The sequence below is a fragment of the Caretta caretta genome, chromosome 12, assembly GCF_965140235.1.
Source record: "Caretta caretta isolate rCarCar2 chromosome 12, rCarCar1.hap1, whole genome shotgun sequence".
Classification (NCBI taxonomy): domain Eukaryota; kingdom Metazoa; phylum Chordata; order Testudines; family Cheloniidae; genus Caretta; species Caretta caretta.
The window spans coordinates 21,203,022-21,218,967 of NC_134217.1; the positions used below are offsets into that span (position 1 = coordinate 21,203,022).

The following is a 15,946-nucleotide window of genomic DNA, read 5'->3' on the forward strand; positions in this document are numbered from 1 at the left end:
AAGTATAATTTTTTTCCATAGCGACTTATGGAAGTGAATCTTAGGGAACTAATGTGGATGACTAGAAGAAAACTGAAGCCTTTGAATGGGGTGCTGGCATATACTCTTATGTTCGAAATATTATTGGAGAAAAGAGGACTCTGCTCTCAGAAATCAACAGGCACAAACTTATGTAGTTTGCTCACATCAGCCATAGAGATGGAAATAATCTTGAGAAAGTCATCACGGAAGGAGTTCATGATGGGTCATCACAGCAAAAGGACCAACAAAGAGATAAATAGATGGGGTGCCACTTAAAACTGGGAGGGGCAGCTGCTGAGTGTCTGAAATTAGTGATGGATCAAGACTTCCAAAAATTCTGCTACGACGTCACTAGTATTCAGACATGAATAAATGGACTTTACTAACTTACAGCATTTTTATTGTATTTTTTTGACAAATAGAGTTTGAATGAAAAAAAAAATCTTGCACTTTTATAGTAACTTTTATTAGATGAAATTGCTTTACAAAATCTCATTATGTTCTACAACATTTTTAAAAATAGGTATTATTATCCCCATTTTACAGATGGAGAAACTGAGGCACACAGCGGCTAACTGACCTGCCCAATTTACAGTACTGGTGGCTGAAATCTTAGGGTGTCCTATTGTATTCCACATGTAAAACAAAACTCAGCTAATTCTTAAGCTGCACAAATTCTTTACCTGTCATAAAGAATATATTCCTGAAAACGTCTAAGAGATAATTTAGTACTGGAACATGGAGTAGAGAGCGGCAGAAATGTGCCTTCGACAAATGAAACTGAGAACACCCATTTTCTTTAAAATGCCACCTGATTTACTGGCTAGCCACAGAGAAGATTTTTTCTCCTCATTTAATATTGTATTAACCAATTCCCATGCAACTCCCATGAATGCTAATAGAGGTTGCTTGTGCATGGTACTGTATATCCTATTGGATTTGTATGGTAACCCCACAGAAGTTGTGCTATGACCAAATCTTATTCTACACAAACACAATACTATATGGTGATAAATTCATTCTCTCAGTTTACCTATATGATCCATAAATTTCTTTACTCTGTCAGGATCAACACTATTTGCCCAATAACCTTTTTTCTTGAAATATGAACCAATTATTAAAGCATTTGCATCCAAGTAGTTCCTTGCATTCTCCAGCGTCACTCCAGACCCAATCAGCACTGGAATCTTCACAGCATGTTCAACTTCTAAGATGAAGAAAGCCACGTATGTAAATCCAACAATAGGATTAAGCCCACTCTAGAATCATTCTCCCTTCTCCCACCCTTAAAATTATAGGGACACAAAATTAATCAGCCTTGACTTATCCAATTTCCAACTGATACTTTGCTAAAAAATGATACTGACTGTCAGGAACACCTGGTCTTGGTTTCTCTGGTAAAGAATTACGTGGCTTGTCTGTAGAAACCACTTGTAATGACTGCTAACAAAAGAAGAGCAGCTCTGTGTAAGCTTTTGAGCTTGTCTCTCTCACCAACTGAGAATAAATAAAAGCTATTACCTCACCCACCTTGTCTCTCTAATATTCTGGGACCAACATGGCTACAACAATGCTGCATTTGTTTTGTAAACCACTATTCAAGCAAAAGAAACAAAGTTGGGGTCACACGAAACCACCATTGGCCATGCATCACAGGGCAGTTTCAGTGCTGAGGAAGAGGCAAAGCCTGCAACTGAAACAATTAACGGCCACTCTTGTGACCGCCACTCCACATGGGGCAATGACTATTTGGCAGTGAATCCTCTGGCCTCACTTGTACTAGCCCTTTCTTCTCCTGCCCCCACAAACCACGCTGCACGAAGATGCCCAAGAAGTAGGGTGGCCAATGCTCCTGGTTTCGTCGAGAGTCTACTGGAATCACGATCTGTCTCCCAGAGCTACTGCACCCAAACTGGGAGATTTTAAGCACTGACAGTCTGGCGGCGCAGCGGGGCTAAGGCAGGCTCCCTACCTGCCTTGGTTCCGCACTGCTCTCGGAAGCGGCCGGCACGTCCTTCTGGCTCCTGGGTGTGTGCGTGTCTCCGCGTGCTGCCCCCGCCCAGAGTGCCGACTCTATAGGTCCCATTGGCCAGGAACTGCAGCCAATGGGAGCTGCGGGAGCAGTGCCTGTAGACAGGGGCAGCGGCGTGTGGAGACCCCTTGGCCCCCCCGCCTAGGAGCCGCTGCCAGAGGGATGTGCTGGTCGCTTTTGGGAGCCGCCCGAGGTAAGCGCCATCCCCCTCACCCCCTCCTGTTCCCCAACCCCCGGCCCCAGCCCACACCCCAACTCCCTCCCAGAGCCTGCACCCCCTCCTGCACCCAAACTCCCTCCCAGAGCCTGCACCCTACACCCCAACCCCCTCCCACACCCCAACTCCCTGTCCCAGCCCACACCCCGCATCCCAAACTCCTTCCCCAGCCTGGTGAAAGTGAGTGAGGGTGGGGGAGAGAGAGGAAGGGGGGGTGGAGTGAGTGGGGACGGGGCCTCGGAGAAGTGGCAGGACAGGGACATGGGCTTGGGGAAGGGGCAGGACAGGAGGAGGGGAAGGGTGTTTGGGTTTGTGTGATTAGGCAGCTGGCAACCCTATCAAGAAGCCTCTGCTGAACTAAGCTTTTGAGGGAGCTCCCTTGCGCAGCAGAAGTACAATGGTTCTTCTGCATCTTGGATTCCCTTGTTACTAATATTACAGCAGTACCTAGCATCCAAATAAGATCAGAGCCTCATTTTACGAGGTGCTGTACAAACACATAGAAAGAGGCAGTCATTTATATTGAAGTAGCATCTAGAATAGAACCTAGATCACTCAAGTCAGAACCCAGTGTCTTGGGGACAGAATTTATTCCTATGGGAGTTACTTAAATACAAAAATAAGGATTCTTAACTGTGTTATCAATTTCTCTCTCATCCCAAAAGGAAAACAATAAAAACAAATCTTTCTAGATGGTAATTAAAGTGTAACAGCAACAAGAATAAGATGTTATTCTTGTTTCCATTTATGTCAGCACAGATGGGTTTTTTTGGGTGGAGGCGGTGAGATTATTAAAATGGCAGAACTATTCAATAGTGCTGTGTTCATTACAATTCTGTAGTTATCAGTTTAAATCACAATAATGGTAGTTGGAGCAGTGTATATTTCTACCAGGTCTCTTTGCTGAATTTATGCTATGCTGATGACTAGAACAAGATCTTCAGGGAAGAGGCAGCAAAACAGTGTTATTCCCCATGAAAGGAAAAGGAAAAACAGGCTCTCTAGTTGATCTTCTAATTTAGGGGAAGGGAAGCAGAGAAGCAAACAGTGGTCATAAGGACTATTTGGACAACTCCATCTACTTTATTTGCAGGCCAAAGGCAGTGCTAGTAAATATTATTTTTGTTTTAAAAGGGCAGTGGGACATAAAAGCAGCACATTATTTTATCTAGAAACAACACATCACTTAACAAGTCGAACCTTTACCAGGTTGCATATGGTGAAATTCACCCCGGGCACAAGACAAGACTTATGCAACACTGAAGTCCCTCTTCAGCCTTTGTGCAGTCCCTGTGCACAAGGGTGAATTTCCCTCAGATTTATTCAAGTGACTGTGTTCACTGTGAGATGTAAGCATTCTGAGGTTTTTGGGTTTTTTTTAATATGACAGAAATTGATACAAGGTCCAGAGAAAGTAGTTTGTTGTTCAGATCACAAATTTATTATTATGCTCAGTTTCTTTTATGGAGAAAGGACAGATGATTAACAGAAGTCTCTGAAAGGCACAAGTCAATATCTAGCTATGAAAAAATAAAGACTCAATTCTAATAGGTGCTGAACTTCCTCATCACCATTAACTTCAAATTGGTTCTCACAAAAATGACTCGGTGCCTTGCAGGATGCTCTATTTGCTTCCTCAAAGAAAATGGTGTAGAACATTATTTCTGACCTTTACAGAAATATAAAAATTGCTTTACTTGGTAATAACAAGCTGGAGTAGGTGGTTACAGCGTCAGAGGAAGGATACACATGTAAAATATAACTCTGCAAGAAAATGCTGTTTACTTTAAAGTTTCAGAAGAATTGTAACTTGTTAATGATGCTACAGGAAAGACTAATTATTTACTTCCATTCTGCTTCACCAAGAGAAGAGCTACCTATACAAATGCTACTGAAGCTTCCTCTAGGTCAGATGTGCTAGCATTCTTCCATCTAAAACAAACACCATCTGTCACATAATGTTAGGGTGACCAGATGTCCTGATTTTATAGGGACAGTCCCAATTTTGGGTTTTTTTTCTTATATAGACATCTATTACCCCCACATCCCGTCCCGATTTTTTACACTTGCTATCTGGTCATCCTACATACTGTAAACACAGAAGAATAAGACCATCCTACAGTGGAAGACAATTTTAAGGAAAGCCTTGCCCTGAATTAGACACATCAGATGAGTCGGGCTATAGCCCTTTTCATGCCTATTTTATATCCTGACAGGAGTCCTGCTCACAATAATAGATTCATTAGCTTTCCACTATATTACTGAACAAAAACAAAATCAGAATTTTATTTATACAATGCCCTATCTATTAAGAGTACTCTATCCGCTTTACTTAGGCTCAAATACAGATTTAACATGACATTCTTTTCACAGATATGCGTTGCAGTGCTCAACTGCTCTCCCAGGAGAATTTGGCCAAAAGTCTGTATTTGTTTTTATGAAAAGTGCACAGGACACATTGCCAGCACTACATAATTGTACTGAGTCAATAAGTAAACTGATCATGCAGGAAGAGTAGAATATCTAAGCTGACATATGGGCCCAAGAGAAGCCCTAAGAAGCAAAGACTAAGACAATGAAAACTGAAATGTGCTATTTCAAAGGCTTCCTTAAATAACAAAGGATCCAAGCATCCTGCAGTAATCTGTGTGTGAAGTGGACCCTCCACACACAGATCTGTCCTTTCCTGTGCAGAAGGTGGGGCCAGCCAGAAAGTACCAGGATAGGAAACATACATGGTCCTTACTGCCCACTTTGGCATTACATTTGGTTACCAAATTGAGTGTAAAGTCACTCAAATTATTTTAAACAGATACTTTCACACAGTAAGACATAATGTTGATCCAGGTCAAATGGTTTACATTTTGGTGTTGTTTAATAAGACTTGCACTATATCACTGCCCAAATTCTAACTTTTTATTTTTTAAATAGGCAACAGCATTATGGGAATCAGTGCAGTATGATGTTTCTGCGTAGTAGAATTTAACATTAAACACTACATTTGTTAATTGTCTCTAAACTCAAAACCTTGTTTATAACTCTTAAGCCAACTCTTCGCAAGCTACTGTACTTTTTCAGATAATTTTGTGACTATGTATTCTATGTGACAAGATCTCAAAGTTTATACAATTATACTTAGACATTCCTCTGCTTCAATAAACTATAACTAGAGGACACTGTGTTCTTCCTTGTGACAGTATATCTGCATACATGTCTAATAAAAATCAGATGAAATAGCAAAGCATAATGAAACCTTTTGAACTAGGATATGCACAAATTGCATGAAATAAAGGTCAACAATTCATAGCTTTAAAAAAAAAAGGTAAACAGTGTAAAACTAAACAATGCCCCAATAACTTGCTCAAATACTTTTCTTTAACATTTTATTCATATGCAATAATCATTGTACCATACACACCACTGTGTTTATGGTATATGCAGTACTGTAACACGTTTTAGTTATTTTAATTCAAAGGGCTTTGTTTCATCATTATGCCTAGTGCTTGTAAAAGGTGCAGATAGAGACAATGTCCTCTCTTTATCTATAGAACAGGTACAGCATGGGCAGCAGCAATGTGCTTGTACCCAACATAAGCGAACCACCTATGTGCAGAAAGGTAAATTGGTCTCCATGTTCCCACTGTGAACAATGCCAACAAAGGTCCAAATTATTACTATCTACTCTGGTGGTTTTTGTGACATGGGTACATGTCCAGCGGTTACTGGACTGCGACCACTAACTCATTTTCCCACAGTTCATCAAACAGTCATCAAATAGTAAAAACTTTTTAGTTACTTCCAACCTAGGCTGGATATGGACTGGAGATCTAAAGAAGAAAGCACCTATCCTCCAAAAGCAAGCCTTGAGCTATTTAGACTTGGACAAGTCTCCCATCATAGAAGTTTTTATAATATAATTTTGCCTATCTGAAAGATAAACACATTCTCAAATGGAAATATAGTCTGCTAAGAAATTAAGTGCAACATAAGCCCAGCATTCTAATGCCTGCTTCTTAATGGCCCAACAGAGGTAGAGTGCAAAAGCACAAGGGACTTTGGGTCCCTCACTTCCTAGACCAGTGCTGCTTAGGTACTTTGTAGAACTGAAGTAGCTGGGTACTACAGAGAGCCCAATCGTCACTGACTGTATAAGCAATGCCTGCCAGCTGCTGTGTGGAATGGACTGGTAGTTGCCTCAGAGGAGCCTGCTTGCCTGCACTCATAAACAGAGAAAAAGCGACGTATCTATAGTCATCTATAGAAGTTTTACAGAGAATAATACTTGAGAGATCCTCACAGTATCATGTGAAAGGACCTTTGGTCAGGGCTGGTCATGGCAAAGTATCACCACAATTAGGAGGCTTGAATTAAGGTATCAACATAATCTAAACAAAATTCTAGCCCCTTCACACAGTTTCCTTGTTTGACAGAAACACTTCTTTCCTACCTCAAATCACAGTCAATTCAATACATCAGAGACAAAGGCACTAGCATTTCTGTATTGCTGCATAACAAATCTGAAAAAGGATATGGCAAAATCTCAACTGCCTTTTCAGTTCTACTTTCAAGAGACAGCTGATCAGATCAAAGCTTAAGTTGGCATAAAATGTTTTAAATTATATATTTTGTAACATGATGAAAGGTGTCCAATTTTGTCTACACTTAACGTCTTCATTGTAACACAGTACTTCTAACAACACAAACTTGTGAAATGCAAAAATTCACTCACACCAACACTCAACTTTGTGACCGTAGGTCTGATTCTGTTAGAGAGATTACCAACACTGATGTGCTTAAACTCTCATTTCCGACCCAAGAATACTGATTTTTCAAGAGGTCCCTCCCCAATTAACAATTCAAAACTACCAACCCTCTTAAATGAGGGATTGCCACACTGTCATAAAATCTCAGCACTTAGCTGTGTGACCCAACCAAAACAAACCCAGAATACTAGGTTTGTTGTATTCATGAGACAAAAGTGAGAGCCACACAAATGGGTATACTTTGTGTCATTTCTCTGATCTCTGTTCTTTGGAGCCAGAAAGAGAATAAAACTGGCACGTATACATAAATTCTAGAATCCATGGTTTGGCTTGGTTGGTATCCCACTGTAAAAAACTATAGGACAAAATCTGCTCTCTGATGCGTGAGGTGGCACCCACCAAAGTCAAGGGAAGCTACACACATCCTAGAACAGAATTTTGCCTTCTGGTTTTTACGACTTTTTGAGACTTATTTGTTTTTTTCCATTGAAGAAGGGGGAAACAAAAACTAATTTAAGGGTGTGGATGATACAAAGGTTAAGTCTGTCAAACTTTAGAGTCACATTGTTTTCAGAAGGTTCTGTTTCATGAAACAATTTTTGTTTTAATACTGAGAAAATCTATTACTTTAAGAGGCCTATCTTCATACATAGCCAGCTTTCCACTGCAGTTTACCTAAGGGTGGGCTAAAATGTAGTCATTTATCATCTATTCTTTGGCAAGGACTTTGTTTTAATTCTGTATATGCACATGAAAACCTAATTTGTCAAGTTTAATATGCCCTGTAACAACATAGTGTTGAACCTGTATTGTATGGATAAATATTGGAAATTTCCACTAACTATGTAACATTCTGAATGTGGTCTGATACGCAGGTCTCTGTGGTAAATATGTAAAACATGTAGTATGTTTATCACCTGCCTTTTCTTCTTTAGAATTGTAATAAGGAAGGATGAATGACTGGCTGTCTTTAGACCAGAAAGAGCCATGTTTAAAGCAGCAAGAATGGAACCCACAAAAGCAGCCTTCTTGTTTCTTCAAACATGATTTTTGCTAAAAATGTTCCCAGTCTTGGTTGAGCATATGATGATTACTTTTAGAGCCTGACCCTGGGAGGTGATGAACACCAGCCATATCGATGGGAGCCGACTTCAAATGAAAGTTGCAGGTGCTCAGCATTTCTCAGATTCAAGCCATTCATCTACGTGAATATCAGTCCTTAGCACAATGAACTGTAACAAAGGAGCAATCCAATTTGTTGAAGACAATTCCAACCTGTGCCAATATAGTAACATCAGGCACCATACATGATATCTACACAGGTCAGAATTCATGGGTCAAGTTATTCTCTCTTAGAAACAAATACGCCTTTAAAAATAATTTAAATGTCACATACTTTTCCACTTATCAGAGAAAGAGAATTCTTTTTCAACTCTTAAAGGCTACACTTCCCCTAGTATTACTGAACCGAAATGTCCAAATCTCGGCAGATTCCTCTCTTGCTGCTGGAATATGTGTTTCACAATGAGAAATCCAATTATAAATAGTCTTTCCATGTTAATAGTTAAGTATTTTTAACTAGTCTAGTTATTAGCCTATTTTTTAAAAAAAGGCTATGGAGAATCTCATTCTTAAATTAAAATCATGTAGAAATTAAGCCTTCCTTTTCTTACAAGATGCCAATATGAGTAACACTTAAATGTTACCAAGCATACTTTCCCAATACTTACAATAATTTTAACTTTTATGCCATAAAAATTGTTTTTATAAACATGCTACTGTATATCCAACCAAAACCCAAATCACGCTGGTTTGTGCGAGACCAAATCAAACACTAGGGTGAAAGAAAGTTTCTCTGTTTTTAGAACAGAGAATGTATAGATTTCTCTCTATATTTAATCCAGAAAATGATTCACTGGTTGTTGCCCGACCTTCGTGTGACAGCTCTCACCTTTCAATTCTTTAGGATCTGCCTGCATTCCAGTAGCTGTTCCAGTCAATACAATCCCATCAGCAAGGAAGAGCTCAGCAGCCTTAGCAGTCTCTGATATACTGACATCTGCTGTCAGAGCGTGAGCGCTGTAAACAGCAGAAACATAACCTGTTGTTACTTTCAGCATACATACTTGCTATCCACCTTGTTTAATGTTAGGCTGCTTTTCTTACAACTCATGATTGTATTTCAACTCCCTGCTGTCAGAACAACTGAAGATTGACTTTTGAGTGTTAAGTGCCCCCTTTTTTTTTTTTTTTACAGTTGACATTAAAAACACAATGTGAGGGAAAAAAAAGTTTGGTCATCCTAGACCCATAACCCACTTGTCTCTTTGTCTGGGTCTCACCCTGTCTACACAGTGACTGCTAAATGTGCTAGACTGTCACCCTGGAGTACCAACTGAGCTGGCAGCTTTTGTAGTGAGTGCCTAATTTTCATAGATGCTGAATTCCCCTGATTTCAAGTGGATTTGTAGGTGCTCGGCGTTTCTGTAAATCAGGTCCTTGTCCTGTAGGAACTGGACTAGGAGCATCATCTCATTTCATAAAGGCCAACAAAAAGAACTAACTTTCAGTCATTAGCAAGCACTATATCCTGGATATCTGTCTTTGGAGGAAAAAATGAGAGCAGCTATCATCTTCAAACAGTAGTTGCTTCATGCATCCAAAGATGTACCATTCAAGTAAGCTAGCCCTCTTTTTCTGAAACCTATATCTAGAGCAACCTCAGCTTTAGACAGCTTCAAAAATTTGAGAAAGTTTTAGCCTTTGAAACACCAACTTTTACATTTATAATTTCCCCCTATCTTTTCTACAATAGAATCAGAAAATACGATATTTAACACAGACAATATTATACAGTAACCTGATACTCTGTTATGGTAGTACAGAGCACTAACCACAAAAGACCAGTAGTCCTGGGACTAGTGTCCTTCTTTCTGGGCCAACCAGATCTGGGAATGGAATAGAAGGAACTTGCTTCAGTCATATTGAGAGGCAATGCCTCTTCTGGCATATTCACTCTGCCATGACCCTCTCCATCAGTGTGACTGTGCTAAAAAAAGAATACCAAACAACTTTTTGCAGCCAGAAGAAAGTCATTGTGATGTCAGGGCCTTGATGAAGTTGTGCATATGTAAAAATATGGAGGGAAAAAACAGAGTGAAAGGAAATGGAAATCCCTAACGCTAGTAACGAAGGATAACCTGGGAAACAGTTTGTCAAGTTAGAGAATTGGACACTGCTAATTCTTGGTGCCAGGCATTTTGTTGTTGTTGTTAGGAAAACACCACAGCCTTTTAACCCCTGCCCTTTAGTTCAATAATCCCATGAATATTTGTTTCCCATAAACTGGTTAGATGACATTCTCCTTTCCACTATTAACTAAGCAAATAACAAACACCACATTGCATCAGCCTATGAACAATTCAGTGTACATTCTAAATATCAGTGTCTCATATGACAAAGATGAGAATATGTGCATGAAGTACCACATTCTGGGACTTCTCAGAAGAAGAAATATCATTGCACAGATGTTCAGAATATGGAGAGGTGAAGTTAGAAAGTAAATGCTTTGAAGGAACCTTTAAACTTATGTTGAAAATGCGGCATATCATTTATTATAATGAAATGTTTCTTTTTTTAAACCAGGTATTAAATATGCCCCAAACCTAGCTATTTCCATGACTTTTCCCACACTCCACACACAAATCTTTCTTGAATTCAAGCTACTTGATATGCGCAATACACAGCTTTTTGGTTCTCTCTTTTTCTGAATTAAATTTCAAAGAAACATCTAATAACAGAAAGGACTGTATGACAATTGTGATGAAATGTCAGCTTGAATTCACATAGCTGTCATAAGATGCTGCTGCCTGATAATCATAAAACATACTCCATATCCACATACAGCACTGATTTAAAATTGAAGAAACCAATATTAGAGGGAAAGGGATAAGAGCTTTTAATGTGGCAAAAATTTCATGATTTGTATGTGTCACATTTGGTAGCCACCCATATAACTTAGCTATTAAAATATTAATATTAACTTAGCTATTAAAATAGCTATTTTAGATGCTTACCCTCATGAAACATGATTTATTTGTAAACATAATAAGGAGATACGTCTAACTGATATAAAGCATCACCTTATGTCAGAAACAAGACATTTACAAATTCTGAAAGTTAAACAACTGCAAATTACACAGATGCAGAAAGCTGCAGTTTATAAGGACAAGTTTAATAGTTTTGCAAGACCCTGTGTGAGCAGTAAAGTTCTCCCAATATTCACTTTCTGAGTAATTAATAAGATTAATGTAAAATGAACATCAGATTATTTTTACATTAACACATATGTAAACAGTGCGCATATTTACCTGTGTTTCTTTTTAATATCGGCAAAAATTTGAACATGCTGTGCTCCGATTTGTTTTCGGTATCTTAGCAGATCACCTGCACAGGCATTTATAATCCCTTCATCAGCAACATGAGAAAAAACAAACCCTTCAACTCGGATAAAATCCAGACCTAGAAAAGAAATTTGAAATCTGAAGATGAAATTGAACTGCAAAGAGAAATTACATTTCTCCTAAATTTCATCCTGTAATTACATTTTCAGTCTATTCTGATACAGTATTGAGAGGTTCTCAGACACTAGCACAAAAAGCAAGTCTCTGCTGATAAGTAGTTTGTCAAGCCTAGTTAAAACATGTGTTAAAGATTTTTAGTGCAACCCATCACCGTAGCCTCTAGGTGCAAGGCATACATCAAGAGCAACACAAACTGAATTTCCACAAACAGCCCCCCCCCCGTACCTCCTAGGCCCACTACAAGGAAAAACCCGTAAGCTGGATGGTGAGCTACTTCCTAATTGCAGCTAAGATACAATCTTTGGATTTCGATGTACAAATTTCAAATTTTAGAATAAATTTCTAAAACTTTCTGCAGTTTTTATTTAATTGGTCAAATTTAGAGATCTGGCCCTGCAATTCTTATAGAGATTGAATGCCTATTAAAATAGAAAGGGAGTTTTGCTTGAATGCAAAATCAGGCCCCAATTAAAAATGATTTTCAGTTGTGAATTTAGAACATTATTGGTAATCCAGTAAAATGGCAGTTCTCAAACTTTTGCATACTGTGGGGCACTATTTAAGACAATGACTTTCATTTCTCCCTTTCCCCCACATTCTCTCCCCTCCCAGTGTACCAAACTCACATTTGCCTTGCATCAACTATAGTGTTTGATTCTAAGAAGAAGCAACAATAGGTAGTAAAGGAACAAGATGAATCTAAGGTAATTATATGGCTCCCAGTACTGTGGAATCTGAGAATCTCCCTATCTTTAGTGTATTTACACTGTGAGGTAGGAAAGTGCTATTATCTCCTGTGATGGGGTATGCACCCCACACTTTCTCTTACTACTATAGTTATTTTTCCAGAAACCTCTTAGAACAGATGTTCACCACAGTTGCCAACTTTCACACAGTAAATAAGCACCCTGACTTTCATAATAAGCCCAAAAATCAAGCTAATCCCATTTCAAAACAAGCCCCAAACAAGCCAATCCCTAAGAACCCCAACACTCTATGCCCTGGTCTACACTAGGAGTTTAGGTCGAATTTAGCAGCGTTAAATCGATGTAAACCTGCACCCGTCCACATGATGAAGCCCTTTTTTTCGACTTAAAGGGCTCTTAAAATCGATTTCCTTAATCCACCTCTGACAAGTGGATTAGCGCTTAAATCGGCCTTGCCGGGTCGAATTTGGGGTACTGTGGACGCAATTAGACGGTATTGGCCTCCGGGAGCTATCCCAGAGTGCTCTATTGTGACCACTCTGGACAGCACTCTCAACTTAGATGCACTGGTCAGGTAGACAGGAAAAGGCCCGCGAACTTTTGAATTTCAATTTCCTGTTTGCATGGTCACCTGCAGCTTGCCACGCTGGCCAGAGCTCATTAGCAGAGGTGATCATGCAGAGCTCATCAGGAGAGGTGACCATGACGGAGTCCCAGAATCGCAAAAGAGCTCCAGCATGGACCAAACAGGAGGTACGGGATCTGATCGCTGTATGGGGAGAGAAATCCGTACTATCAGAACTCCGTTCCAGTTTTCGAAATGCCAAAACCTTTGTCAAAAATCTCCCAGGGCATGAAGGACAGAGGCCATAACACGGACCCGAAGCAGTGCCGCGTGAAACTTAAGGAGCTGAGCCAAGCCTACCAGAAAACCAGAGAGGCAAACGGGCGCTCCGGGTCAGAGCCCCAAACATGCCGCTTCTATGATGAGCTGCATGCCATTTTAGGGGGTTCAGCCACCACTACCCCAGCCGTGTTGACTCCTTCAATGGAGATGGAGGTAACACAGAAGCAAGTTTTGGGGATGAGGAAGATGATGATGATGATGAAGTTGTAGATAGCTCACAGCAAGCAAGCGGAGAAACCGGTTTTCCCGACAGCCAGGAACTGTTTCTCACCCTGGACCTGGAGGCAGTACCCCCCAGACCCACCCAAGGCTGCCTCCCGGACCCACCAGGCAGAGAAGAGACCTCTGGTGAGTGTACCTTTTAAAATACTATACATGGTTTAAAAGCAAGCATGTTTAATGATTAATTTGCCCTGGCATTTGCAGCTCTCCTGGATGTACTACCAAAGCCTTTGCAAAAGGTTTCTGGGGAGGGCAGCCTGATTCCACCCACCATGGTAGGACACTTTACCACACCAGGCCAGTAGCACGTACTCGGGAATCATTGTACAACAAAGCATTGCAGTGTATGTTTGCTGGCATTCAAACAACATCCGTTCTTTATCTCTCTGTGTTATCCTCAGGAGAGTGATATCATTCATGGTCACCTGGTTGAAATAGGGTGCTTTTCTTAAGGGGACATGCAGAGGTGCCCGTTCCTGCTGGGCTGTTTGCCTGTGGCTGAACAGAAATGTTCCCCGCTGTTAGCCAGGGGCGGGGGGGAGGGGCTAGCCACGTGGTGAGGGGAGGCAAAATGTGACCTTGGAATGAAAGCACATGTGCTGTGTATGTAATGTTAACAGCAAGGTTTACCGTGAAAGAGTATAGCCATTGTTCTAGAAAATGTGTCTTTTTAAATACCACTGCCTCTTTTTTTTTTTTTTCCACCAGCTGCATGTGTTTCAATGATCACAGGATCTTCTCCTTCCCAGAGGCTAGTGAAGATTACAAGGCGAAAAAAAAGCACTCGTGATGAAATGTTCTCTGAGCTCATGGTATCCTCCCACACTGACATAGCACAGACGACTGCGTGGAGGCAGACAATGTCAGAGTGCAGGAAAGCACAATATGACCGGGAGGAGAGGTGGCGGGCTGAAGAGAGTAAGTGGCGGGCTGAAGAGAGGGCTGAAGTTCAAATGTGGCGGCAGCGTGATGAGAGGAGGCAGGATTCAATGCTGAGGCTGCTGGAGGATCAAACCAATATGCTCCAGCGTATGGTTGAGCTGCAGGAAAGGCAGCAGGAGCACAGACCACCGTTACAGCTCCTGTGTAACCAATCGCCCTCCTCCCCAAGTTCCATAGCCTCCTCACCCAGACGCCCAAGAACGCGGTGGGGGAGCCTCCGGCCACCCGGCCACTCCACCCCAGAGGACTGCCCAAGCAACAGAAGGCTGGCATTCAATAAGTTTTAAAGTTTTAAAGTGCTTTGTGGCCTTGTCCTTCCCTCCTCCACCACCCCTCCTGGTGCTTCTCTCCTCCACCATCCCTCCTGGGCTACCTTGGTAGTTATCCCCCTATTTGTGTAATGAATGAATAAAGAATGCATGAATGTGAAGCAACAATGACTTTATTGCCTCTGCAAGCGGTGATCGAAGGGAGGAGGGGACGGTGGTTAGCTTACAGGGAAGTAGAGTGAACCAAGGGGCGGGGGGTTTCATCATGGAGAAACAAACAGAACTTTCACACCGTAGCCTGTCCATTCATGAAACTGGTTTTCAAAGCTTCTCTGATGAGCACCGCACCCTCCTGTGCTCTTCTAACCGCCCTGGTGTCTGGCTGTGCGAAACCAGCAGCCAGGCGATTTGCCTCAACCTCCCACCCCGCCATAAACGTCTCCCCCTTACTCTCACAGATATTGTGGAGCGCAGAGCAAGCAGTAATAACAGTGGGAATATTGGTTTCGCTGAGGTCTAACCGAGTCAGTAAACTGCGCCAGCGCACCTTTAAACGTCCAAATGCACATTCTACCACCATTCTGCACTTGCTCAGCCTGTAGTTGAACAGCTCCTGACTACTGTCCAGGCTGCCTGTGTACGGCTTCATGAGCCATGGCATTAAGGGGTAGGCTGGGTCCCCAAGCATAATTATAGGCATTTCAATGTCCCCAACTGTTATTTTCTGGTCTGGGAATAAAGTCCCTTCTTGCAGCTTTTGAAACAGACCAGAGTTCCTGAAGATGCGAGCGTCATGTACCTTTCCCGGCCATCCCACATTGATGTTGGTGAAACGTCCCTTGTGATCCACCAGTGCTTGCAGCACTGTTGAAAAGTACCCCTTGCCGTTTATGTACTCGCCGGCTTGGTGCTCCGGTGCCAAGATAGGGATATGGGTTCCGCCTATGGCCCCACCACAGTTAGAGAATCCCATTGCAGCAAAGCCATCCACTATGATCTGCACATTTCCCAGGGTCACTACCCTTGATATCAGCAGATCTTTGATTGCGTGGGCTACTTGCATCACAGCAGCCCCCACAGTAGATTTGCCCACTCCAAATTGATTCCCGACTGACCGGTAGCTGTCTGGCGTTGCAAGCTTCCACAGGACTATCGCCACTTGCTTCTCAACTGTGAGGGCTGCTCTCATCTTGGTATTCTTGTGCCTCAGGGCAGGGGAAAGCAAGTCACAAAGTTCCATAAAAGTGCCCTTATGCATGCGAAAGTTTCTCAACCACTGGGAA

General features: G+C 41.5%; 1 protein-coding gene across 2 annotated transcripts in view; it reads right to left on the reverse strand.

Annotated features, from left to right (window-relative positions):
• Nucleotides 1-465: 465 nt before the first annotated feature.
• Nucleotides 466-15,946, reverse strand: part of LOC125620710 (uncharacterized protein F13E9.13, mitochondrial) — a 38,277-nt gene continuing 22,796 nt past the window's right edge. For both annotated transcript variants that reach the window (XM_048816768.2, XM_048816766.2), the window contains 3 exons: nt 11,404-11,554; nt 8,985-9,112; nt 466-1,228 (listed from right to left, as the gene is read on the reverse strand). In XM_048816768.2, coding sequence (XP_048672725.1) covers nt 1,038-1,228; nt 8,985-9,112; nt 11,404-11,554 — 470 coding nt within the window. In that variant the 3' untranslated portion in view covers nt 466-1,037. The remainder of the gene's footprint in view (nt 1,229-8,984; nt 9,113-11,403; nt 11,555-15,946) is intronic.